At 43.6% G+C, this 25,794-nt stretch overlaps 1 protein-coding gene across 10 annotated transcripts in view; it reads left to right on the forward strand.

The window, feature by feature from the left end:
• The window catches only part of CALD1 (caldesmon 1), a 669,061-nt gene that overhangs the window by 383,280 nt on the left and 259,987 nt on the right, over positions 1-25,794 (forward strand). For all 10 annotated transcript variants that reach the window (XM_069628357.1, XM_069628356.1, XM_069628358.1 and 7 more), the window contains one exon: positions 1,143-1,253. In XM_069628357.1, the coding sequence (XP_069484458.1) occupies positions 1,183-1,253 (71 nt within the window). In that variant the 5' untranslated portion in view covers positions 1,143-1,182. The remainder of the gene's footprint in view (positions 1-1,142; positions 1,254-25,794) is intronic.

A 25,794-nucleotide genomic window follows, 5' to 3' on the forward strand; every position in this document is an offset into this window, starting at 1 on the left:
CCCTCATTGCCTTCCGGAAAGCTATGAAAACCATTCTCTTCACATAAGGTCTCTCGCAGCACCATGCTTGCCAACAAACTGATTATAATGTAATAACCAAAGAGGCATGAGCTGTAATGACTAAACTGTTTGTAGCAATCATAATGTGCCCAACGACTGCTACCAATCTTGTACCACCTGTAGGTAAGTTCCTGCAAGTAACAGCGCCACAATGCCCCTGGGCTGTCTGCGCGCTATATAAATATAAATAAAATAAATAAATAAATAAATAAATAAATATGCTGGGACTTGTAGGCCCATTCTTACAATGGAATCAAATACACTACTAGGGTCAGCATGTCAAGGGAAAATGCTGTCCTCGGCTCAGGGTGTCCAACTCAAAGCGGAACAGGCCTTGGGGAATGTCTTTGGGCAGAGCCAGAACCGGGTGCGTGATCTCAGAAATCCCTTATTTACATGGATAGGGAATTGTAAGTTTGATCCTTGGCCTTCATGGCATATAGGACATCGGAGGTCATCCTGAGTTTTCCAGTATCCTGTTGGTAAATCTGCCAGGATACTGGGAAACGGACCTACCGTTACTTGCACCCGATATCCCGGGAGGTGCCGGCAACGGCTGTCCTTCCCTATTCCATGGAGTCCTGAAGGGCTTCATGGGGGATTGCTGGTATTACTGGTGCTGGTAAGACAGGCTGTTTTTGCTGGTGGGGGCCTGATTTACCTCCAGCTCTTCGCTGTAGCTAAATCAGTAAACCCCAGCCGGAAAACTTGTAATTTGGCGGTGTGTGAAAAGTGGCATTAATGGTATTATCAAAAAAGGATCAGAGTTCCCTCTGATCCTACAAAAGTGCTCTCTGATCTGTCCCCTCAACTGGCTTACACATCTAGGTCTGTCAGTAAATAACAATTGTATTAAATGGTCATAAAGTCATTAGTCAATTCATGACTCTGTCTTAGAATGGTTGTCTTCTTTACTAATAAAGGACCTTTTACCCGGGTGGGGACTAAACACAACATGGCACAGGCATTCCTTTTGGAGAGATTCTTTAATTCGAATACCACTTAATAGAGAAACCGCTATTTATCAGTTGTGCACATTGTGGACAGTGGTTGTTAACCTTATTTTACTATTTCCATTTTAGAAGCACACTTGTTGGATCGTCTCAAAACTAGCCAGCCATCATGGACGATTTGGAACGCCGCAGGGAACTCAGAAGACAGAAACGTGAAGAGATGCGCCTGGAAACAGAGAGGTACAACTTTCGTTCTCCAGAACCGTGTGATAGAAATAAATGACGGGCATATTTCTCGCGAAACCGATCACCTACATTTTGTGGGGCTGCAATGCAATGTCATGTCAGCACATTTCAAGCGGTAACATTCACTACCTGTCTTCCACGGGGCTGCCATTTTGAAACCATCTATAAATCATGTTGTTAGGAATGTGATACTACGACCTTATGGCCCTTGCACTACCGCTCCATTTATATATGTGACACAAGATGACAAGGAAGAGAGCAATCCTGGGGTGGGTAGAGATTTTGAAAATAAGAGGTACTAGTTATATTAGATATCAAATAGGCAACTATTCATTTCTGAACATTGAGGTAATGCAAATGGGAGCTTGTGGGAAGACATGTGGCGCTCCACAGCAAGTGTGCAAGCCTTCTGGTCCTAAACCCTCTCCCTTCCATGCGGGCAGAAGTGGTGCCTGGTACCCCCTTAAGAAGGTCCAGTATTGCACCATAGGAACCATCGCTTACTGGGACCGAGAACACCCACAATCTCCATCATGATCTAGCCTGGCACTCAAAGGAGCTAAGCCATCCAAACATGGGCTTTAGTAAGGAAATGCAACAGCTAATGGATACACCAGGTGCTTCCCATCAAACATACAGAATTACGGCAAAGCAGTAGAAATACATGCACTCTTAATTTCTAGCTAGCTCACCTAGCCTTCCTCCATGTAATGCCTACTGTACTATGTTTGTAACAGCTCGGGGCTTACTCTATGGTAGCTTCACTTAACACAGAGCCACGTGTGTGTGCATGCGCGCGCATGCGTGTTTGTGTATGTGTGCATGCGCGTGCGTGTTGGAAATCCCCTGACCGTGTGTGTTTTAGCCAGGGGTGGACTGGGAACCAAAACAGGCCCTGGAAATAATGTTCAGAGTGGTCCCAAATTACACATTTCCAGCAAGCCCAACCCTTTTCCTATGGGAACATTTGGAAATACCACACAAGAGGCCGAGGGTGCACAGCCCTACCAGGAAATTTCCAGAGTTCCCTAGAGGCCAGCCTACCCCTGCATTACCCACCAGAATAGGCCATGTGGCAAGCATTGTATTTGTCTTGTACTGATCAAGCAAAAGTAACTCACAGCATACCCCCATTTTTGCATGCATAAACCCGCCTAAATCTGCAAAAACAAGAAAGCACGGTGTATGGTCCGCCACGCAGGACCACCATCTAACACGCTGCTACAATGTACCTTTCCTTTTAAAACAGGAAACGAGCTACAGGTTAGCCACGTGATCAGCTCCTCTTCACTAGCCTGGCTAGGTTCAATGTGTCTCTACAAGGAACCGAGAACATTCATTTTGATGTAGTTTGCTGTTATTTTTCTTGGGCGGAGTGAAGATGCCGATTTCGTCCCCAATTCAAGAGCAAGCATGCCCAGCGTCTCACTTCCAGATGATTCTGTGCCCGCTTTATTCATTTGGGCTATCACGCCACCGATAACCCTGACCCATTAGACTACAGCTAGGGAGAGATGGCATCTGAAGAGGTGTTGATTGGTTATTTGCCCACCCATTGACCGCCCATGGCCATGCTAATCCCTTTGGCCGTTCCCACCCACTTCCTGCCCCTCCCAAAACCCGTCACCATGGGAACTCGTTGAGCTTGCCATCAAACGCTGTGCTCAGTGCCTGCCAGTGGTTGTTTTTAAAGCAGTCTTCTGGGAGCTTAAGACTTAAATGGCACCGTAAACCTGCTACTGATGTTATAAAAATGTTTCAACCAGGTCTGCCTTCAGGCACTCGATTTATAAGCACTCTGCGTGTCCTTCACTGAAGTCATGTTTAAAAACAAGCACTAGCAAAGCCAATCGTTTTGCCTTGTCTACAAGTATTAGACATTTGCCAGACACTGCTATTAGATGCCCGGGTGCTCGCTCCATTTCGCAGCTGCTACCATGAATGGCAAATTAATACCACTACGCATGCCTAGCAAGCGTCTTCCCCATGCCTGCACAAAATTGTTGGCATTGCCAATGCTTGTTTTTTTAACACTTGGCATCGGGCGATCTAAGTGCTACCTACTAAGTTTTGTTTGTGCAACATGCCTGGATATTAAAACTAGTTATTAATGAGTGGCGTAAAAAAAAAAACAGCCATACTGACAGCAGTAGGACTATTTCAAAATAGAATTCTTGGAAAAATAGCTAAGCTACCAATAATGCCTATTAACAATGAATGCTGGTAAGATAGCTCAGTGGGTTGAGCGCTTGCTGCTGCGATCTGTTTGTAATATGCAGGTGGTAGGTTCCAGTCCCGGCAAGGTTCTTCCATTCAAGGTTGATAAGTGAGTAAGAACTTTGGTTGGGTGATAGTGTATGTAAGTATGTTCTATGTAAAGCGCTTTGGCGTAACACATCGTTATCCTCATAACAATTGATGTAGCCCCAGTTTGCTCGCAGCAGAGTCAGTGGACCTTGTACTTCCACCCTGGGCTGTGAGCCACATTTGTATGGAAGGAAGGTTTGCTTGAACGGAAGGAGAGGTACAGCACATGTAGGGAACAGCTGCAAAGAGGGAAGCAGCCAAGAAAAAGCAACATTCATATTACAGTTTCTCTAAGTTGTGACTAAACGAAAGCACCGGATGGTAAAGGGACTTGCTCTGGACCACACATGCTGTATAGAGAACGTGTTGAAAGCCAGGTTTTGCCCTCTGGGAGTTCTGCCCTGCCCTCTGAAATGTGGAGTCCTACATCACGCCGCACGAGTTAGTCGCTGTGGCTCCTGTCTGCATACCTGCCCTGCACTCATCCCATACAGCAACCATGCGGTATTCCTTGATGTTTCCGGAGTACTGGTACTCTGCATGTGAGGCTAGCATCCCAGCAATTGCGGGGGGAGGGGAGGGCCTTCGCTGCAGGAAGGCAGTACCAAGTGGCTGCATATAGTGGAAGAAGGTTGGCGGCACCGCAAGGCCAATACAAGCAGCTGCACACCAAGAAGAGGGGGTGTCATTCGGGAGATTAAACATCTTTTCTGGCCTTATTGAGAGGGGGCAAAATGGCACATTGCTTGTGGCAGAGCAATTGCTTGCGCCAGACCTGCCAACAGCGCTGGACGCCATATTGGAATAGTAAACAGTAAGGGCCTGATTCACAGAGCATTTTCCTATGGGATTGCGTGATTATAAAACCTTTCTGCAAATTGTTTGTTAAATGTTGGCGTGTGACAGAATAGGTGTGTGCAAAATGCAATTTCCCAGAGGGGGGCAGAAATCCTTGCACACCTTTGGAATCTGGAAACTGCAGACCCCAATAACAGGGATATGATGAGAAAAAACACACACCGCGCGGCTTTCTTAACCGCTCACTCTCATATTTGGGAATCGTTGGTTATCAAAGAAAAAACAGGGCCTGGCGCGAGTGTGTTTCTGACTGAAAATAGAACATACCACGGCACAGGACCAGCGCGCAACATGGACGGCGCCATTATTAGAAAGGGCAGTGTTTTCTCACAAATAACTCAGTGCTGCAACCAACGTGAGACAGATATTGTTTCTAATGGCATTCGGCCACAAAAGGTAGCTTCAGAAAAATAGGAGTTCACTGTGCATCACGTGTTAGGAATTTCCGTGCACCAGACGCCCTGTTTGTTTTTTTTTTTGTCGTCGACATTTTCTTATCTGTCGGACTTAATTGACTTGATTTGACGCACACTTTGGGACGCAGGGTTTATCGTGGAAACTTGTAGAATCTTTCATGTTTATGCTTTCCGGCCAGAGGGAGCGCATTCCATGCGCACTAGCAGTGTGCGTCTTTGGCCGGCGCAGCGTGAGAAAATGAAGGATTTTCTCACAGATCGGCCAGCCACGCACACCCACAAGACAGACATTTGTTTCCAGTGGCTCTCCGCCACGAGGAGGAAGTAAATTTAGAACAAAAGTGCATTATAATACCAACAAAACAAAAAAAGAAAGTGGACCTTCACTGTTTTTCACCGGTGGATCACTTAAATTCGCCACCCGGAATCGGTGCTAAAAAAAACATGTTTTTCCATTTATAGATCATGCATTTCAGAAAACAGAGTTGATATGGAAAAAAAGATAGAACTTTTTCACTGTTCCATTTAAGGATCCAAACAGAACATTCCATTTTCAACAGGTCATTTTCTAGTGACATGAAGGCCGAAATAAGGAAGCGTTCAACACCCTGATTCATGGAACAGTGCCATGTAATGTTCCGTGAATCAAGGTCCCGCAGTGCAAAGACTTGGCACGGCAAAACACACTTTGCACTGTTCCATGAATCAGGGTGTTTGTTGGCAGTGCAAAGTCCCTTTGCACCAGTGAAAAGTACTTTGCACCGTGCAAAATATTCCATGAATCAGGCCCTATAGGTTTATGGCTGTGAGGCAGGTGTGGCATAAACGTGCAATATTGCATTGTTTTCTGGTGAATGAGGGTGGGGAAGAGGACTAGTTTCCCCCCAAAATGCAGACTGAGCCCCAAAACCCTTTTGACATAGTGCAAGCACCATCTGCAGGTTAAGGGTTTAAAGAGTGGCAATGCCCAAAAGTCCAGGGGGAGGGCGACTAAATAAATGATGCCCAGATAACATGGGTATGGACGAAGGCACCCAGCATTGACACCACCCAGTTCGGACTTGGCCACTCCTTATGAACTAACTGTATGAAGGGGTAGCTGGGGCAGACATCCTGCAAGTACTAAATGATGCCAGGAGCTTAAACACACGATGCTATCCTGGGGCAGAACCCCAATGCATACGCTTATTGCCAGACCCACAGAAGAGTCGGAGTAATTGGCAGTACTTGAGCAAGCGCCACTTGAACACATTCTGCCTCTGCTTGCTTCACCATCAGGTACCACTGATCAGGGTCATTGGGGTCTTCGGTGCAGCTGAATGCATGGAAGGCCATGCAGTATAGATTAACATACCATCATTCATTTTTGAGCCAGGAGTCTTAGGCCATTTTTTTTAAAAGTTATCAACAGCCCATAAATGCCTGCTGCAGTTTTCTAAAATGTATGGGCACTTTCTGAAATGCAGTGGGGTAACTTTGCTGAAAATGTTGGGGGGATATGACATTTGAAGAAAGGGTGCCCCAGCCAAATGAATGGGGACAACATGGTGTGCCATGAAAGTTGGGGGGGACAAATACCCCTGTGTCCCCATAAAATTACGCCCATGCTGAAATGGTTTCTAAGTTGCCACTGCCACAAATATATGCATGGCCAGAATGTGCTCACCACCAAAAGTGTTCCCCCCCTGTCTATATCGCCCACGCACACCACAACCAAACGTCAAGAGTCGACAGGGAGCACCAGAGCTCCCCTACTTATCCCTCTCCAATCTGCACCCCTCAACATGCAGGTAAGAACCGAGGAGGGCGTGCCTTAGCCGTACAGGGCTGCTAAGCTATGGAACGCAATGCCACCCACTCTTTCAACAGAGACTAATCTTATATCTTTTAGGAAAAAAACTCAAACCATATCTTTTCAGCATTCCTTAAAACTCACGCTAGACATCAGATTGGGTTCAGTACCGTAGCCATTCTTCTACGCCAAGATACCCTCGGGCTAATGTTGCACTGTATAAAACTCCCCAAATACCAATACAAGACCAGTAGTTCCAGGGAGGGATGGGATCCTGGCCGACGCCGACATAGGAAAAACCAGGGGCAGTGCTCCTTATTCTCGTTGGGAGAAGTGGATGCATCAAGTTTAACATCTACCCAAAGAGAGTTGTATTAGTGCCTACATATCGGAGCACGAGGCAGCCTATCCTTTCTGCACCTTCAAGTTGGTGCATCAGTAAAGGAGTGTGCCCAAAGCCGGCGGCTCACCTCCAAACCCCCTTCCTCTCCGGCCTGGGAGCAGGAAGTGGCCTGTCTTTTGCATTAAACTATTGGGGCCAAAATGTGGGTATCGGTAGCTAATAGTTGTGTTGGCTGGGGTTCTACAATGTCTTTACCTGCAGCATATCTTTGCCCTGTTCACTGGGATACCTGCATGTGCCGCTTAGTAGTTCATTTCAGGATCAGGAATTAGTTTGGGCAAGTTGTGGCTTCTGCAGGTCCCCAAGATCAAGAAGCGATCTGTGAATTTTGAGGACTGAGTTGCAGATGCCGCAAACTCTACTAGGCCCAATGTTATGTTCTGTTACTTGGCATTTATATTGCGCTCTATATATCATTGGTATGACCTTAAAGCTCTGGTAGGCTGAACGCCCTCAGGAACCGTATTTCTGGTCAGTAGTGCGAGATAGTGTTGTAGGGTGCGTGGGTGCACCAGATATGTGTGCAGTTGGTGCAAAATAGCTGGGTGGTAGCTGCATCCTAGCGTTTAGGTGTGGTGCTGGATACATCAGTTGGATGTGTGCAGTCTGGTGGGTGGACACTCAGACTGGGCTCTGGCTGCGTTAGGCCTGAGGGATGCATATGTGAGCAACTAGGCCGGAATGTGCTCGGCTAGCTGTGTTTTATTAGGGAGATGAGGTGTTCATGGGGTAGTATTCGTATGCGAACAGCTAGGCCAAATTAATCAGGGGTATAGCTGTGTTCTAGTTGAATGATGGTGTAAAGTAGAGGGTAAGCGTAGTGATGTGATATGGTGGTTATATTTAAAGCGCCCGAGACCAGGCACGTGAACAGGATGGCAGGGAAGATAGCAATGATCAGAAACACACTAAACAAGTGGGTATGGGAAAGGTTGAGAACTCATGCCTCAGGATTAAGCTTGACCATCACCAACAGCATCGGTCAGCTGTGCCCGTCCCTGTTTTTGCACAATATGGGAGGAAAACCTACAGCCTCCACCACCGTGAGGGAGTGCCGGCAGGCTGAGCTCTGTGCACCAGCAACCCCTTTGCTGGCCTGGAATCCTAGTCTCTTACGCATCAATCAATGCTTCCAATGCCCTTGTGAAAATTGTGTTGTGCAAAGAGGATGAACTAATGGTGTCGGAAACCTATAAAATATCAATGCTATCAGCCCGTAATTGGATATCACCAAGCCTGGCCAGAAGGAGGAGGCTCTGGAGCTACAGCCTTAGAGTCACCAGAAAAAGGACTTCCAGCTGGAAGTCCACACTAAGGTGCCGAGCACCCGGTGTTCCCCTTCGGCAAATGGTCTGCATGCCAACAGACCCAATCTCTGACAGCACAGCATGGTCTGTGCTCTTACTAAGAATGCGCCTTCCCCTGTATACTTCCACAGAGCAGCGGGATCCCGCGCTGTTCCAGGAAGCTTCCCCGATGTGCACTGCACCTGCCACACATCACGGTCCTAGTCATCCAGCCCCTGATTGGCTTACATGGGACCCCGCTCCTTATGAACTTCATGCTGAAGTCAATGAGATATGTATTTTCATGCACCGCACAGACCTTATTATTCCCTTCCCGCGTTCTTCCCCACTTCATGCTCTTGTTGGTTCAATGTATTACACTATAAGGGAACATCAGCCATTTCTATTGGCACAGGTTTTCATGTGTGCGACCCCATCTTATAAGGTTTCTGTATGCGAAGGGGGAATCCACTGTTACCTCAATATTGAAAGTTTCAAATAATAAATTAACTTTCAAAAACATATTTTTGATTCTTGAAGTTCAAGACTTTTCTACCCACCTAAGCAGTAAGTGAGGTCTTGAGCAAATGAATGCAGATCCATGCAACCTAACTGCAAGTTCAGACTGATTTGCAACAGCATACAGGACTAGGATTGGATAAACAGGAGCTAAAAGCAGCTGCCGGGTACCCAGCAGTAACCGGTCATCAGGAGCTACCACTGGGGAACGAGGAGCGTTACGCAAATCTTAACTTACTCAAAAAATGTAAACATTTTTATGACCACTTATCCTTTAAATGTCATATAGATGTGTCCTAATGGTTATGTAGAGCTTGTCCCAAATGAAGAGTTAAATTCCCATAGTTTTTCGGGATCAGTTGGCCCGGGGAACCAAAAGTAGCTCATGGTAACTGTTGGCTTTAAGTTAACCAGGCTCTTCTAGGCTACAAACAGTACCTGTATAGTTCCCAGCTGCCCTCAATTTCGAACTCTGCCATATCATAGCATGACATCAAACTGTAAAGTAAACCTGCTCAAGGCAAAGGCATTCGTCTCCAATTCCATTTATGCATGAGATGATCAGAGCAAATCACCAGCCATGCAAAAATTCCCAAAGCCTCACAGACACATCATTAATGTTACTTTTTAAATAAAGCATTTCCGTTCTGACACGTCCACATATTTCTGCTCAGCATATCGTCTCAAGATACATCCATTGAAACGGCCCTGTCTTTGATTGAATGCCTGGGCCCTTAACTGGGCTATTTGCCTGCAATCCAACCCCTCCCAAAGCCGCATTGTTTTGCTTCCCATGTCATTAGCGCAGGATGGGAGAACATCCAATGAAAACATGCCGCGAGATATTGTTTAGGGTGGCTGCTCTCTCCCATGGAATTCATGCTCTGTACATAAAATATGTACTTAAGATGAAATGGGATCATGAAACACACCTGGATAGGAACCTTTCTTGGAATCTCTGCATTAAAGGCATTACCATTTGCGCCAATGATCCCTCCTCATGGTGAGGGCGAGTGTCTTCCATCAAGGCATTGTCCATAATACATGCTTTTCTCCATAAATAGCATGTGTATTCATTTGAACAGGCCTTACACCTGGGGTGAAGATTCAAAGTACTCTAATGGTAAATACAGTACACAGCAGGTTTCTCCAAGAGATAATCATGCTACAAAGATGCAATGTAGTTGTTTTCAGAATATTGTATTGTATTTTATTTAGAATATGAATGAGTATTAAAAAAGGCCGAATGATACAAGCAGCTGAAACCAGCCTGGAGGCTTTGACTTGATGTGAAGGATTTAGAAAGGTTTCGATGTGGTTCTAATGTAACCCCTAGATCAGGGGTCTGCAGCCTTCAGCTATCTAGATGTTGTGGACTGGCACTCCCATGATCCTTTACCATTGACTATGATTGTTAAGGCCGTTGGGAGTTGTAGTTCAAAGCATATGGAGAGCCAACGGTTGCAGACCCCTGCCGTACATGTGTATGCAGTTCTAGGTGCCTGGAGGTTTGGGCAGTATTAGAACGATGACCCCCACATCTCCTGTCTAGTTTACTTTTCAGACTTGCTACTTGTGTTTTCCTGTTATCAAGTTGAATATATGTAATAGGATAAATGTCTAAACCTGACTGAAATGAAGACCATTTACGATTTTAAAACAAAAAAAGGTTTTTAGGTGATTTTAAGCTTTTGTATCAGAGCTTGATTCATTTTTTATGTATTAATTGCTGAATATGCTATGAAATTATGTTTTGTGATTTTGTAGTCCTTCTGTTATTATTTCTTTGTTGTTGTAATTGGTTATTTATAATGCGCTTAATACCCAGAGGTTTCTAAGTGCACGCCCGGGAATTGAACCTGTGTTGCTCTGCTTTGTCTTGCTTCCAAGGCAAACGCATTCCCCTGAGCTATTCTCCCCACACAAGTGAGATGTATGAAGTCTCTTTTAATATTGACATGAAATTGTCCGTATTATGATTGAATATATATGTGTTAAAGGTTAGGCTTAACCAATAACAATAAATACAAAAATAAAAATAATGGTGCATGGAGCATCGCAGAAGCTGACCACAAACTAAGAAGGTGAGGATACAGCGAATAAGAATTGATTGGTGCCATATGGTACTCATGGGCCGTTGACGTTTTCTGATGCTTCCGTGGCACCTTCGAGCAGGACATTTTATCAGCAGTGACACGCATTAGGCTTTCTGGGGACAAAGCAATTTTAGAGTACCCTATAGTTAATGGGGCGTGGGAGCGGAAGGGGGAAATCGTTATTTAAAAGTCAAATGATTTGACATGATTATGGGATGAGGAGATGACGTGGGGCGGAGGGAGATCGGGTCGGAAGGGGTTCCACAATGTTCTCAGATGTGAGCACGGGTGGGTTTCTTAGGGTATAGGTTTTGGCTATCCCGATTTGTCAGAAGAGAAGTGGATTGGAGAAGGTGTAAGAAAGTGTGGAAGTCGGTAAGTATATGTTTGTAGAGTTAGGAAATGCAGAGCAGCTGGTGGAGAAGAGTGAGTTTGGGGGAGAGTGATTCGGAGCCGGGTGGTTGCCTGCCGATTGGGAATGGAGGACGAAGGAGCGGCTGGAACGTCTGTGTTTGTCATGTAGAAGAGGGAATGGTCACAGAGAAGGAGTGGGGCTAATTGTGGGAAATCTGAAAGTAGTTGACATGTGGTGTTGGCATCAGAGTGGTCTGATAGAAAGGTGGCAAGGTGGAGCAACTGAAGGTGATTATTCGTATCTAAGTGTATGTGCAGTACGACTGTGTGATGCTGGAGGGGACAATCCAATAGACATGCAAAGTATCGAAGAGTGCCTCAGGCGAGCTAGAAATGTGGATGTTGGAAGAGAAGGACATTTAATTGGAGAATTCATTTTAGGCAAATGGCAATGGGCTCATTTGTTAGAATTGAACGTCCAGGTAGGAGCTGTACAGGAGAACATGGCTTCAGTGAAAGAGGTGTGTGTGTACTGTGGCGGGATGGTCAGTCAGTAGTGATGCATGTTGCATGTAATCACTTGCTCCACCTAGAGTTTAACTAAGGCAATGGAATCTGGGGGTTTACAGACTGAGTAGTTGGCGAACAATATAGTATTGTTGAAGATAGATCTGGGATATCCATGTGACAGGGGGTGGTCTGGTGTTAGGGTTGACTCTTCAGCACTTGGGGATGTTTTGCAAATGGTCTGAGAGGAAAGGATGCAGAGACCGAGTAAGGTGTACATGCACTCTCTGTTAATAGAAGGAGGCTTCTCAGGAGCTTGATAAAAGAAGTATGGTCTTCTGAGTTCAGAGGAGATTGGTCACAACTAGTCTGAGGAACAGGAGTCTTTGAGGGAAGTATTGGGCACAAGTAGTCTGAGTATTGATTCTGTTATTTTGTGGTAGACCTCTGTCTATCCGGGTTTAGTGACAGTACGGTGTGGCAGTCGGAGCAGCTGGCAATGGAATATAATGCATTTATCTGTTTGTTTGTTTATGTGTTATTTTATTGAGTGTTGATGTTTTACAATCTGAATGGAAGTGCTGATTCCTGAGAGTAGGCACTGCTCACAAGAGGCGATAGAGTTATGTTTCATGCAGTTAGAGGTTATTGCTGAGAATGAATTGGAGGCATTGTTTTGCTATGTCATGTGAACTGGTGGGGTCGATCTTGGGGTGTGGCTGTTAAGGGATCCCCCAACAGATTTGTGGCATATAGTGTCCAGGTCTTTCTTGAAAGAGGGGAGGTTTAGTTGGGTCTATGGTCGGCATTAAGAGCATGACTCAAGTACACATCAGAGGGACATGGAGATAGCCATTGCCTATCCGGTTATGTATAATGACATCAGGAAACGTGAAAATGAGTACTGACTACAGCTGATCCAAACACTCATCGTATGAAGATATGCTCATACAAGTATGACATAAATGTCTTTATTGCAATATGTTGTCATGTGCTTGCATATATTTGCTCTAACCCACCCTGCCTTTGTGTCGTGCACATGTTTCACATCTTAAAAACCATTTACGGACACAAGAAGGAAATGTTAGAAATAGAATTTACAATTTATACATTCTTTTGACTATTGTCCAAATGCACTCTCTACAGTTCAGTAGAAGACTGCTATCTCCTGCTTGTTTCAACCCTGCATATATACTGGCTCTTCTTCAGGGGGAACACCTTACATTCTGGGGGTGGTCAATAGTGTCCTGCAAGTAGAAAAGTAGCCTAGATTGTACAGTTTTTGGTCAGATCACTTTGTTGTATAAAACATCAATCAATTAATTAATCAATGTATTTGAATAGCGCTCTATCACTCAAGGCATCATGGTGCTCAAACAACTGATAGTCAGGATAGATGTAAACGGAAACCCAGGTGTCAAAGGGGGTAAGTATCTCTGAGCTTTATCTATAAAGAAGCGTTTTGAGATGCTTTTTGAAGGATAGGAAATCTTCAATTTTTCTCAAATTTTCAGGCAACAAATTCTAAAGCCTGGGCCGCCACTGAAAAGGCCCGGCCACCCAAACATTTTGTCCTGTACTAGTATACGTGTAAGTGGAGTTGTACCATGTTTTCTAGGCAGCCCTATAGATAAGGGGTGCATCAGCCACTTTTACTCCCTAAAAATGGGTAAATTCTCCTAAAAAATAACAATCCGGAGTGCACATACCCCCAACAAAAAATAGGAAACAGACACATAAAACCATGTGCTCCTGCTTTCACCCACACAGCTTAACCGGATGTGTTTGAACCAGTAGTGCACACAGGAAAAAAATACGATTAGAACTGCTGGTTCAGAAGAAGTAAACACGTGTCCCTTAATGTACATGAATAACTAAGTGCAAAGAAATCATTAATATAAAGAGAATTTAGTTTGCAAGTAAAAAATGTTGATTTGCTTATAAAATACCCCCATTGGGAATTGGATTTACATATTTTACTGGAGCGGTCCCAGGATAGGGTCCCACTAGGCTGGGAGGTAGCAAGAGATACCTGTATCCTGGTTTGCCCCTTGCATGCCAGCTTAGTCTCGAGCCTCACAGTGGTCTGACTCAGGCGGAGTGCGCTCTACCTGGACCCACAAGCTTTGTGGCTAGGTAAGCTAGTGTGTGTGAAGTAGTTGCAGTGTATGTTTTGTAGGGAGTACTGAAGTGTACCCTGGCTGCAGTGTGTAGCCTTTGTAATTCTCTTAGGATGAGCGAAATGTGGTCACGTATTTTATTACAGCAACATGTTGAATCATGGTCATGGTCAGACATTAAAGAAATATGTTTTTATTCAGACTAAGAAAGCTTCTACACTTAGAGTCCCAAATAAGCATTGGCCATTTAGGAGGGATTGAACTTGGTACATATTAGCATATTTAATGTTGGGATTTAATAAAATCAACAAGTTTACGCAGTCCACCCGTGCCCTTCTCACATATGCATGTTATGGTTTAAGTACCTACTATCTAATGATACAAGTAGAGGAGCAAGCCTTGGTTTTGATGGCGCTGGACTTCATTCGCATCATTAGTTATGGATTAGTTAAGGAAGGTCCGAATTGAGACCCTTGAACATTGTTCCACATTTTTTTAAATTTTTTTATTATTGTAGTGTGCACAAGTGCTCGTAATTGCCAGGCACATATAGTGCAAGTCACATGTGAAAAAAGCCAACCCGTGTTTCGACCAAAGTCTTTATCAAGGCATGATAAGCAAGTGGAAGTCCTTGATTAAGGAATGATAATCAACTGGTTAGAGGGGGTGACCGGTCCTTCAATGTTGGGGCTGGTTAGCCACTGTGGTGCCAGAGCCTGTGTAATTAAGGCTTTGCGGTATCGGCAATCTTGCGATGACGTGGCTTCATACTGTCAGAACCACTTTCATTGCTGCCTTCACCCCATTCCATCTGCAAATGTGAAGAGACCCTCATTACTTTACCCATGCTTTTGAAGCTGCAAGTGATGACTACAGAGTTTGTGGAAAGGGACTGATTAGCCATGGCTAGCCACACTTTTCAAAAGAATGTTTATTGAACCATCAAATAAAGTCACAATCTGCTGGAAAAGTCTATGCAAAAAGGATTTAGTTTATGAGGACTGAGCCGATCGCTGTGCATTCTCTTTTCGACTGATCGCCTCCCAAGGTAAACCTTCCGTAAAAGAGCATTTGGTTACAAAGTTGACTGAACTGGGGAAAATCTACGAATTTTTACTAATTATGTTTTATGTAACTACTGCCTAGAATGTGTTTATTGAAGAGGACACGGCTTCATGCAGGTATTATTAGTATTATTGTTATTTGTTATTTATAACGTGCTTAATGCCCAGAGGTTTCTAAGCGTGGACCCAGGGATCAAGTCTGTGTTGCTCTTTGTCGTCTTGCTTCCAATGCTAGCACGTTGCCCTTGAGCTATCCTCCCTCCCGTAGAACTTGCAAATTGTCCACACAAAAAGGGGTATAATTAGGAATTAAAATTACTTCTGTATACGTAAAGCAGTTTTTACTCTCTGAAAAAATGTTCTTCCCCACAATCAAACCTGAAGTGCAAAGATACCTTCATGGCTGGTGAGTATTGCTTTTAACCAATCCAACAAGGTTCCAACATCTGCCCTAGAGTTACAAAATTAAGAAAGGTGAACGGGAGGGATGAAGGTAACAAAATGTGGCATGTGTATTAACCTCTTAGAGGGCACTAGAGATGAGGTGGCGGGGTAGCAACAGAAATAAAGTCATGAGATTAGTCGAGGCGCTGCAAAGGAGCCAGCAGAAAGGACATAGAGTATATCTTGTAGATGCCTTAAATGTGTAAATTCCTATCATGTATTGGTACTCTGGACTACACATCCCATAATGCATTTGGCAGAGCAATGCAATGTCAGACTGCTGTGGTACTTGCATGGTGACATTAGCAGAAACTGGCCGTACCCTAGCTTGTGCAACATATTTGTGTATAGGAACTGAACCGACCATGGTCAAAGACTGGTTTTTGCTGGTTGTGCTCACAAAATAAACAGTGGGTAAAAGAGCTTTGTTGACCTGTTTATACCATTGTCTGTGGATATGATGGCATTTAACAGTTCACTGAGTCCACACAAAACAAAGTTAAAAGAGGATCATTCATGGAGGGATTTATTTACGGGAAAAGGACAATATCGGTCAGGAGGATCAAGCTCAGCACTTTTAGTTCCTCATCCCTCATTTCTAGCTATGATTTGGGTTTTATGGCTTATGTGCCTGACAATGGTGAGCTCGTATGACAAGTGGACAGGGCATGCAGGCGCAGGTGCTTCGACTCCTGCTGAATGACAAAGAGACGTCCAGTGGCAGAATGTGACTGATTGGTTGGCCATGCATTGGAGATACTTTGTTTCCAAAATAGTAGTGATCTGTGCCTTTCTTTTTGAACAATAAAGAGAGTAGACTGACAACCAACTGTCAATGAAATGCTGAACAACGTGACCTACATCAAAATGCACTTCATCAGGGCATAAAGGTTGCGGTCCTGATGAACTGCAAGATCAGAAGAAAAACAAAACACAAAATGATAAACCAAAACATTGAAGTCAAACAAAATAGGCTACAAGTTGCAGCATCAACAGAGTTTTAAGAAGTTATTGCGTAAAAAAGGGGGAATTTATCAAGCCTTTCAACATGATACCAAGCGTGAGGCTAATGTGATGTGTGGACACATGGCTCCAACAACAAAGAACACCAGACAAAAAGTGAGGTGAGAATTCTCGGATGGGGGCAATGATCATATTGGTAATAAAAAAAACTCAACACATTTCAGCTGCATATTTGAATTTACAATCCTACACTGTTAAGATTTTCTGTTGGATGCAAGTGCCATATAAATAATGCAGGATATTCTAAAAAGAACTGGAGTGGAAAGACTAATCCAGTCATGGTGAAAAAGAGCAGCAGTAAATTGGTGTCCCACTGATGGGATATTCTGTCGAGGGAAGGCACCATCGACCCAGCGTACAATACCTCTATGAACCGTGGTTCAAACATCTATAAAAACTAATATTTTCTTACAAATATGGAACTATATATATTTTGAAAAATGGATAAGAATCAAAGCAGGAATTTATAGAAATGGCTGACGAAGCTTAGGTGGATTTGATACCCAGAAACAGATCACTCTTGATGAATGGAAAGCGGCAAGAGCATGCTGAGAAAAGTAGAAACAGTGCTTCAGTAGTGCAGAGCTTGAAGATGTCAGGAGATTCACTTGGCTATTACAGAGCATTTGAAGTAGCAGATATAAGTAAGTAACACCATTTGAAGGTACAACTGTGTGTCCTACTGCAATGGTTGATGGATGCGGACATCTCCCTCAGCAGGTCTCCCTGTTGTTCAATATAATAATGAGCAATGATGGAGCACAGACCAATCCCTAGTCACTGTACATTCCTTGGTTCAGGTGCTGATCTGTTTGAATTAAAGGATTTCAAAGGGCCAGTCTTTACTTTTTAAGAACCAATCCACCTTTGCTGCCCATCCCCCACTACGTATGCTCCGTACTTGTCAGCCAAACTGCTGAGGAAGCCTATTTCTTCTCTGAGTCCGCCTCTGCATCATGTAATGAAATCTTAAATATATATATAATACAATAAAATACAATGTCACCACAGCAGAAAAAAAGGCATTGGCCCTCTGAGATGTTCCCTTGCTTGCTACGATAAATCTATGCTACCCGCAACTCTATGGTCCACAAGAAAATGTTTGGTCTCGACTAGGTCAATATTTTGTGTTACTTCATGTTAATTTTGCTTTTTCAAAAATGTGCATTGTCTTGAAAACATTGGGTGTGAGGTTTAAAAGAGACTGTTAGTCATCAGAAGTTGATAACGTTTGTTGCGATGTATTAGATTACGTCCAATGAATACAATAGAGTTCAAAGATTAGCTAAAGAATCATGTAAGTAGGAGATTCATAGACTTACTAGTAGTGACTGGCGGTATTTAGAGCGGGAAGAAAGAGTGAAGTCATTCAATCCCTCAGTGCCTATTCAGGAACAGAAATCAAAAGGTGGACTGCATGCTTTCAGGAAAGAAAAATCAAGGATTAATGATAAAGGCCCAGGAAGAGTCACCATTTGGGGAAGTTTCTGCCCTGTGTTGCTGTTATAAGTACATTATTTCCATTGATGAAAAAAGTTTTATTTCCATCAACCACAACGAATTTGTGACTGTGCCACTAGTATCCATGTTTTCCTAAGATTTAAGAGAAAAAGAGAATCCCTTTTCAATGACCAAAACATGTCTAACAACAATATAATCAAATACAAAGAAAATTATGCAACGGAACATCTTTGTTAAAATAGTAGGTAACAATTATATTCGGATTATATCCACCAACAGCAGATGTAACAACATACATTATTTAAAACGTTAAAAACATAAATCATGGTACGTATAACACTTCAGAGTGCTCTAGATATTCTTTTAAATGCAGATTTTACAAAATGTACAACATTGTACATAAAATCTTCATCATTATAATTCATCAACAGGGACATTGCCTCCATATTTGATCTGATGTTATTTTTGATCAAATGAGGCTTAAGCCATTTCCTTCTAAGATCTATAAAAATAATACAAAATAACAAAAAGTGCACCATATCCTCTTCTTTACCCTTATCACATGAACAGCGTTTATCAGAACCCAGCCAACTCATTCAGCTTTCAGAGGGAGGACATTCAATCTTATGATCACTGCTATTCTTCTGTACTCTAGTCTAGATTAACATTACAACAATACTGTGACCTCCCCCAAGCCTACCTCTTCATCAGATCTATTCCACTTGAGTACCAGCTGAATTTATGCTGTATGGGCACGGACACCATCGCCATTAGGGCTTTGGGTTAAGGAAAAAGTGGTCCTTACATGGGGCAGGTGCAGCTCTTGAAACCGCGTAGTCTTAAAGTCTGGTGGAAGTGAATTCCCAACCTCGAGCTGTACACAGCAATGTTTGCCAACTCAAAGTTGAATGCAAAACCTTTGGATTGAGAAGTCACACAACCTCTGGGGATCTGTGTATTTAGCTTCCTTTTCCAGAGAAGCAAATCAGTTTTGAAAATAATGTGTTCAGAACTGCAGAGCTTTTTAAAGGATGTATTGCCTGATTATTCCTCAAGCAAGAGCCGTATGTAGATCGCAAAGGGTGGGGAGTACAGCACTAGTATCATCTCTGTAATCAGCGAAGAGCTAACCACTGAGCACATGCCAGTAACTTTATCATTGCCTTTTTAGGAATATGTCACCCTGAAGGGCTGTCCAATCAGCATTCACTTGAAACTGCATCCAAAGGGGACTGAGTGATTTCACCTAGGGTTCACGGAGAGTGGCTGAACACCCGTTGCTATAGCAGTTCACACTCTCCCTCATAGTGCACAGGTACTCTTTTTCTCATCAGTTCAGCCTGCATGCGCTTCGGTCGGTTTTTCTCCATCCGATTAGCCTAATATAGCAATCATGCTGACAAAGTTCCAAATGGTGGATCTTGTATTTTATGAAATGAGACATACATCTTACGGCCATCTTTATAATGGCGGCAAAGCACACTGTAACCGTGGCTGGTATCTTACAGGGCTCTCGCATATACATTGATAAAAGGTGAGAGAATTGGACACCCGAGGAATGCTAAGCAAGCCTTAGGACTTATTAAAGACATGGGAGTCATTAGCGAAGAACTCCAAAGACATCCAAGGCAAGTGACAAGTCCAACATGACACAATCTGAAAGGCACATCCCTGTCATGCGTAAATTATTCTTCTACCACATGGCTAGAAGCCATACTGCGTGACACTAAAGGCACCAGATTGTAGCAAATACCAAAGTGGACGATCACCAGGTGAATCGGCAAATGAGGATTTGTCAGTTACATTTGGTGGATGCAGGAAATAGAAGTCACGTGAAATTGAGTAGCAAAAATGTATCCTAATTGAACTATTGCTAACTTGCCCAGTATGTGAAAGAAGTTTGTTTAAAAGTAATGCAAAGACAAAAGTCAGCTTCTGGTATAATAGCATATAAATTCCCACGGATCTAAGACATTTCCTGAAATCTATTTTATTCTTGGTAAAGCAGCCCGGACCTTTCCCCCATCATGAAACGGAAAACAGTGTGTATTAGATGTGTTGCAAGAAGGATAACCTTGTGACCCAGCTTCTTGTCTCCCCTCTTTTCTTTTTAATGGTAGTCCCAGTTGAAGAACACGGTACCTAACCGTAGGGCTCATTCAGACAGTTTGTAATGACCTGAAACATCTCTCTGTTAATGGAATGCCAAGGAAAAAGTATTATTCATTTATCCTTCAGAAAAAAAGGTGTTTCATTCATTTAACACGAAGCATAACCCTGTCAATGTATCCCATACCGTTTGTCTCACACTACCATGTCAATAGGAGCATTTCTCATATAAAGACACATCTCACTGAGGACGGTGTTCTTGTTATCCAACCTAATTTGATGACTTACACCTTACTTAGGTTGACCCCTTTCATTTCAAATCATCCCTGAAACAGTTGCAATTTCAAGATTTGATAACCCTAAGCTTACCATTTGCAAATGCCAAGGGCGTTATTTAATACACCCTATTTTATCTGTCCTTAATTTACCTTCGCATCTGGCAAGTAGTCACATCTTTAAAATTCTATGGCCCACTTTTCTGCTTCTGTATGATGCAGTCCTTTCTTATAAAACCATATGCCACTTAAAAGATGTCTGTGACTCTTAGAACACCCCAGTAAATGGATGTGTTAAATGTCCATTTTAATTAGTTGGCTGTTCCATAGCCGCAACCATTGTTAGCACTGTTGCCGGTGTTCTGATGTTCTCGCTAGTACATTATCCCATATTGCTGCTAGTATAACATCCACATCACTTAACCTGTTTGTCACTTCTACAGTGATAAAGTGCATAAAACACCAGCTATTGGTCCCCCATTGTCAACAGCATTGTCAGCTAATTTCCTCACCAACTCCTCCTGCCACATCCAAACAGAAACACGCATTTTCCCATCTTCCTAATCAATTGCCTTTCTCTAGGATCTCCACTTCTTCTAATCCATCCCTTCTTTTGCCCTGGGTCTGGAGTCCCTACTGGTGGCACATTGCATACTTCAGACAAGCCTCAGCACCGGGAAACCACTCCGATGGCAATTAGTGTGGTGGAAAAGTCTATTGCTCATTTATTGCAATGAAATCGACATTATTTGTTCTGATTTGTATCCCCCTGCCGCGTTTGTTGATATGGTCACTCGTAATGAGTCTTTCAGATTTTTCAATAGCCATATAGTCTCACAGATCACTTAAAATTCAGAAATAAGGCAGGTGTGAAGAATCAGTGAACAACACATATAGGTGGCATTCACTCACAAAAGCTTAGTATTTTAGAGGATCAGGCCAGGGAAAGAATTGTACATGCCTAGAGATGGAAAATGAGAGGCCCTCTCAGATATAACGCAGTGGAGGTAGGCTTCAGATTGTATGGTGCAGGAGAGAGATTGTCAAATGCTGCTTTCCTTTAAAGATTGGATTCTGTAGTCACCAAACTATCACAGAGTAATTCATCTGAATGGCGTCATAGAAACTATACACCAACAAGCCTATTCGCCACTCGAAATATTCTGACAGTCTAGAGAATGGCTGTATGTTTCCAATGCATCCCCTGTCTTATCACCCCTTCCCCCGACTCGGGAAGATAGCTTAGGGGCAACATGCTCGCCTTGGAAGCAAGACGATGCGGAGCAACCCAGGTTCGATCCCCAGGCCCACGCTTAGAAACCTCTGGGTATTAATCGTGTTATAAATCACCTATCATATCAACTCCCCTGCCCTCCACAGCGCCACAATGAAATTCCTACAATATAACAATACTCTATGATTTAGGATGCAGGTAACAGTTGGTGAAGGCTTTTGAAAAAAGGTATGTTTAGCCAATAAGATTATTACTTAAAAATTGTAGAGATATGAAGACAGGATTCCACTAGAAGACAAGTTCTAGAAGAGATGCGCGTGGGCTGGAGAAGGGACATGTTCATCTTGAAGTGCTATACATATGGTTGTAGTGTCCATGGTAAGGAGTGTCAGGCAGCACAGCTGTCTTAGTGCATCTCCAGAGCATTGATAGCCTAATGGACATGCATTCGATCATTTCCATTTCCTTTCAGAATAGGGAATTCATTTGGCTGATGGCGGATCTGAGACCCATCCATTGGAGCAGGCTCTCCTCCCTCAATCAAAGTGTGGGATCCAAGCACTAGCCACAGCACACGCCTGTTTCCTATGCTTCTCCTTTGTCGTTCTCAGAGCTGCCACCTGTAAAGGCCGCACTCCCAAGTTTCCCTTTGTGATGTGTATGCAGTGGGGTCTGGTCAAGGAGTCGTGGACATGCTCTGTCTCAGGATGCCTCACGTGAGGATGCCCTTCTTCAACGGCACAAGCTAGAATAGTGTTAGTGCCCTTACCATTGGGATCTTTTGTGTGCTGGGTGACCTTTGCCCCTGATAGAGGCCCTAACCTTTGGGCCGAGACCATTAACTTGCACCGGTGGTCAGCTAACTCTGAAGTGTCATTAATTCGATAATAAGTCACCAGTTGTGGTTTTACAAGAAATGAGTTTGACCCATGTACAAGATGACAAGTTGGCCATGCATGCGTTGGACTCACCGCATCATTGATGTGTTGGGGGTGGCCCTGAATCTATAGATCACTTTGTTCAGCCTCCTGCAAGACACACGACGACGATTCTGTAACAAATGTACTTGTTAATCACATCATCATGGGTGATACATTTGGTGGGGCAGAGGTCCTGACCACAACACACAAGAAGCTATTAATGTAGTTCAATCTGGCTGTGAGTGTGTTTTTCCCAAGTTAGCACCCACTTTGAGTGAGTGCCTCTGCCAATTGGAGAGCTCTGGAGCAGAGTTAAGCCGTCAGTATAATCTGGGCTCTGAGCCTGCTGCTGGCCTCTTACATGGTTTTTTCTGTCTTGGGAGGATAGCTCAGGGGCGACATATTCGCCTTGGAAGCAAGACGACACGGAGCACCACAGGTTCGATTCGCGGGTCCGTGCTTAGAAACCTCTGGGTATTAAGCAGGTTTTAAATAACCTATCATATCATATCTGCTCCATCTCTCTTGTTGTTCCTGTCACCCTTTCTTCCTTAGGGGGTCTTCCTCTCCTGCACCTTATTTGCCTTACAGCTCCTAAATAACCTTTACACTTATATCCCATTACACTACTGTCTGATCCTACATTTGGTGCCAGAATTGATCGTCTTCTTTTTCCAGTTTAATCAGTTTCATTGTCTACTCCCCCGAGCATTTAGAATTCTGTAGTCATCGCCTTTTAACTTCTGTGATGGCCAATGAAAAACATGCCATGGCAGCCATGTTCCTTTCATTGTCACTGTTCATCCCATTGTGTCTTTTCTTAAATATAGTTTTTCAACTCATCTATGCAACACTTCATCGTGGGAACCTGAATCTCGAGTTTATCGATCTCGCGAGGATAGAGCGCCCAGCTGGCCCTTCCGGGATTCGAACCTATGATTGCACGATAAATACGTGCATTCATTATTCAGGGCAAGCCGGTTCATGCACGACTTTAACTTTTCAGCCAAAAAAGCTAATGAAAGGTGTTTTGTTGTGTATGCATCAGGGAAACACGAGAGGGTCGCTGGGGTTCAGATAAACATGTCTGCCGCGTATTATGCTAGGAGTTACCTTGTTAACTGGATTCGGCGTCTGCAGCTGAGGGCTTCTACTATGTCAAGACTGGCCCCAGAAGGTTGTGCTTATGCCTTGAATACAGTTTGCACGAGAGGGATTGCATTTTGGCCCAGGTTGTGTATAATAAAGGGCTGGTGTCCAGTTTCGAACCGGCGGCGAGCTCCTTGTTTTGATAGCATTAACCATTCAACGCTATTCTGAAGGAGTCCAACAACTACCGAAAAACAGATCCTTCTATTTCATGTATGTTTTTTTCATTTGAAGCAAACTTAAAAATGTGTATTAAGCATCAGCAGTTTTCTCTGGTCTTCTGGAAGTAGACGGATTAATATTGGCTGAGGAGATTTGGTAGATAATCAGTACAACTCCCTATGGTATCTATGTTTGTTGGCGTCCTTTAAGTGACCTGAAATGGTAGGATAAAGGGGCTTTTGTTTAAAAAAATAAAAATCCCCAAAAATAAATGAATCGAAATGTAAAGAATGGAAACCAATACACGTTTGCTATGGAAACTTGCAATTAAGAAATTCAGACACGTGTTCAAGTTAGTTTGTTGATATAGGTGAAGATGGGTAGTTCACCTAAAGGTTCTCCAGTCACCATGTACACAAGGGAACGTCATATTTACTCCATACCACACATATTTAAAAATACGGAAACTGTCATGTTAGAAAGTGTTCAGTTAGAGTGACGTTGGGCCTCATTACAAGGCTGCCGGTATTCATTTTTTTCCGGCACCCAGAAAAGGGCAATTACCGGGTCATTACGACCTTGACGGACCCGGCTATTGCTCTTTCCTGGGCGCCGGAAAAAATGTTTTCCCATTCCTTTGAGCCCCATAGGGCTTAATGGGAATTGGGAAGGTGGTAGGACCGGTACCGTTAATAACTGTACCGGTGCTACTATCATGTTCTGCTCGCGGGTGCCGGTACAGCCACCAGGTCAGACTTGCTGAACTTGTAGTTTGCCGGTACGGTAACAACGGTACCGGCAAGCTTACCGGTACCGGTGTTACTGTACCGGCAAACTCGTAATGAGGCCCATTGTGTGTTCCGCTCTTGGGAGCTCATTTTGTACCGGGCGTGATGTAAATGGAAGAAGGAAGCGCCTTGCATAAGGCATTTACACCTTCCATTCACTTCAGGCCCCATTTTCATCTATTTGAATGGCAGAGAGGAGAGGCGGAACGTAATCTATGTTTCCTCTGCTATCTTCCTGGCGCAAATGCTGTGCATTTCTATGAAGGCCGCCTGACTTTTGCACAGAAAGCAGTTAGACTCCATTCCATAGGAATCCATTGCAAAAGTCACCTGTCATGCATACTTGGCAGGTGACGTTTACTTACATTTGCACAGCGCAGTGCAAAAGGGTGGCGTACAAGCGGGTGCGCCGCCTTTTTGCCCTCCCCTTTTTCACTCTGCCATGCAAATGAGGACAATTAGATGGCGCGGACTCTGGACGTGAAAGTGTAAATGGAACAGACCCCTGATGCTCAAATACTACGAACTTGAAATTAACCCCTTGCTTTTTTAGCACAAAGGGGAACGCTGGCATCTAAGGAGGCGCATAAAACACCAATGAAGAACTTGGGAGAGTTATTAGGATTGAGATATAACAACAACCCGCCTGAAATACCCCAAATATTAATTTAAAATCAATAGCAAACTACAGCTCAGGATTTCGTTTTTTAACAGTGACATTCGTACCTTGCATCTTATCAATTGCTAGTAATAGTAACATTCTGTTTACAAAATGCTGCATAATTAAGTTTTCAATCCTGATGACCAGATGCCAGGATGGTGAGGGGCCGGCAGACATAGCAAAAGACCAGGAAGCGTTGCTATCCAGTCTTTTTTCTTGGTTTTCCAGCTCTCTGCCTGCTATCTGGCATCATCGGGTTCCTGATGATGCTGGATAACACATCTTTTAGTCAATATCCTTAATTGATTGAAGTCTTGCTTTGTTAAGAATGGAAAATGCTTCTTTCATTTAGGAAGGAAAGGTTTGCATCGAGGTGATTATTCAAATGTGATCTCCTTAGCACAATTTAAGAATTGTGATGCTGGAGCAGAGACCCTGGAGTAGAAAGTAAACTGAAACAAAAGCGAAAAAAGGGAGACAAGACAATGGGGCTGCAAATACTATGGAGTGGAGCAGCGCGTTGAGCGGTAAAAGACAGATGAGAAGTTGGATCTGGGCTGTGCTTTTTCGGGTTGTCCTGTGGAGGG

The sequence above is a fragment of the Ambystoma mexicanum genome, chromosome 12, assembly GCF_040938575.1.
Source record: "Ambystoma mexicanum isolate Mex_15411 chromosome 12, UKY_AmexF1_1, whole genome shotgun sequence".
NCBI classification, from domain to species: domain Eukaryota; kingdom Metazoa; phylum Chordata; class Amphibia; order Caudata; family Ambystomatidae; genus Ambystoma; species Ambystoma mexicanum.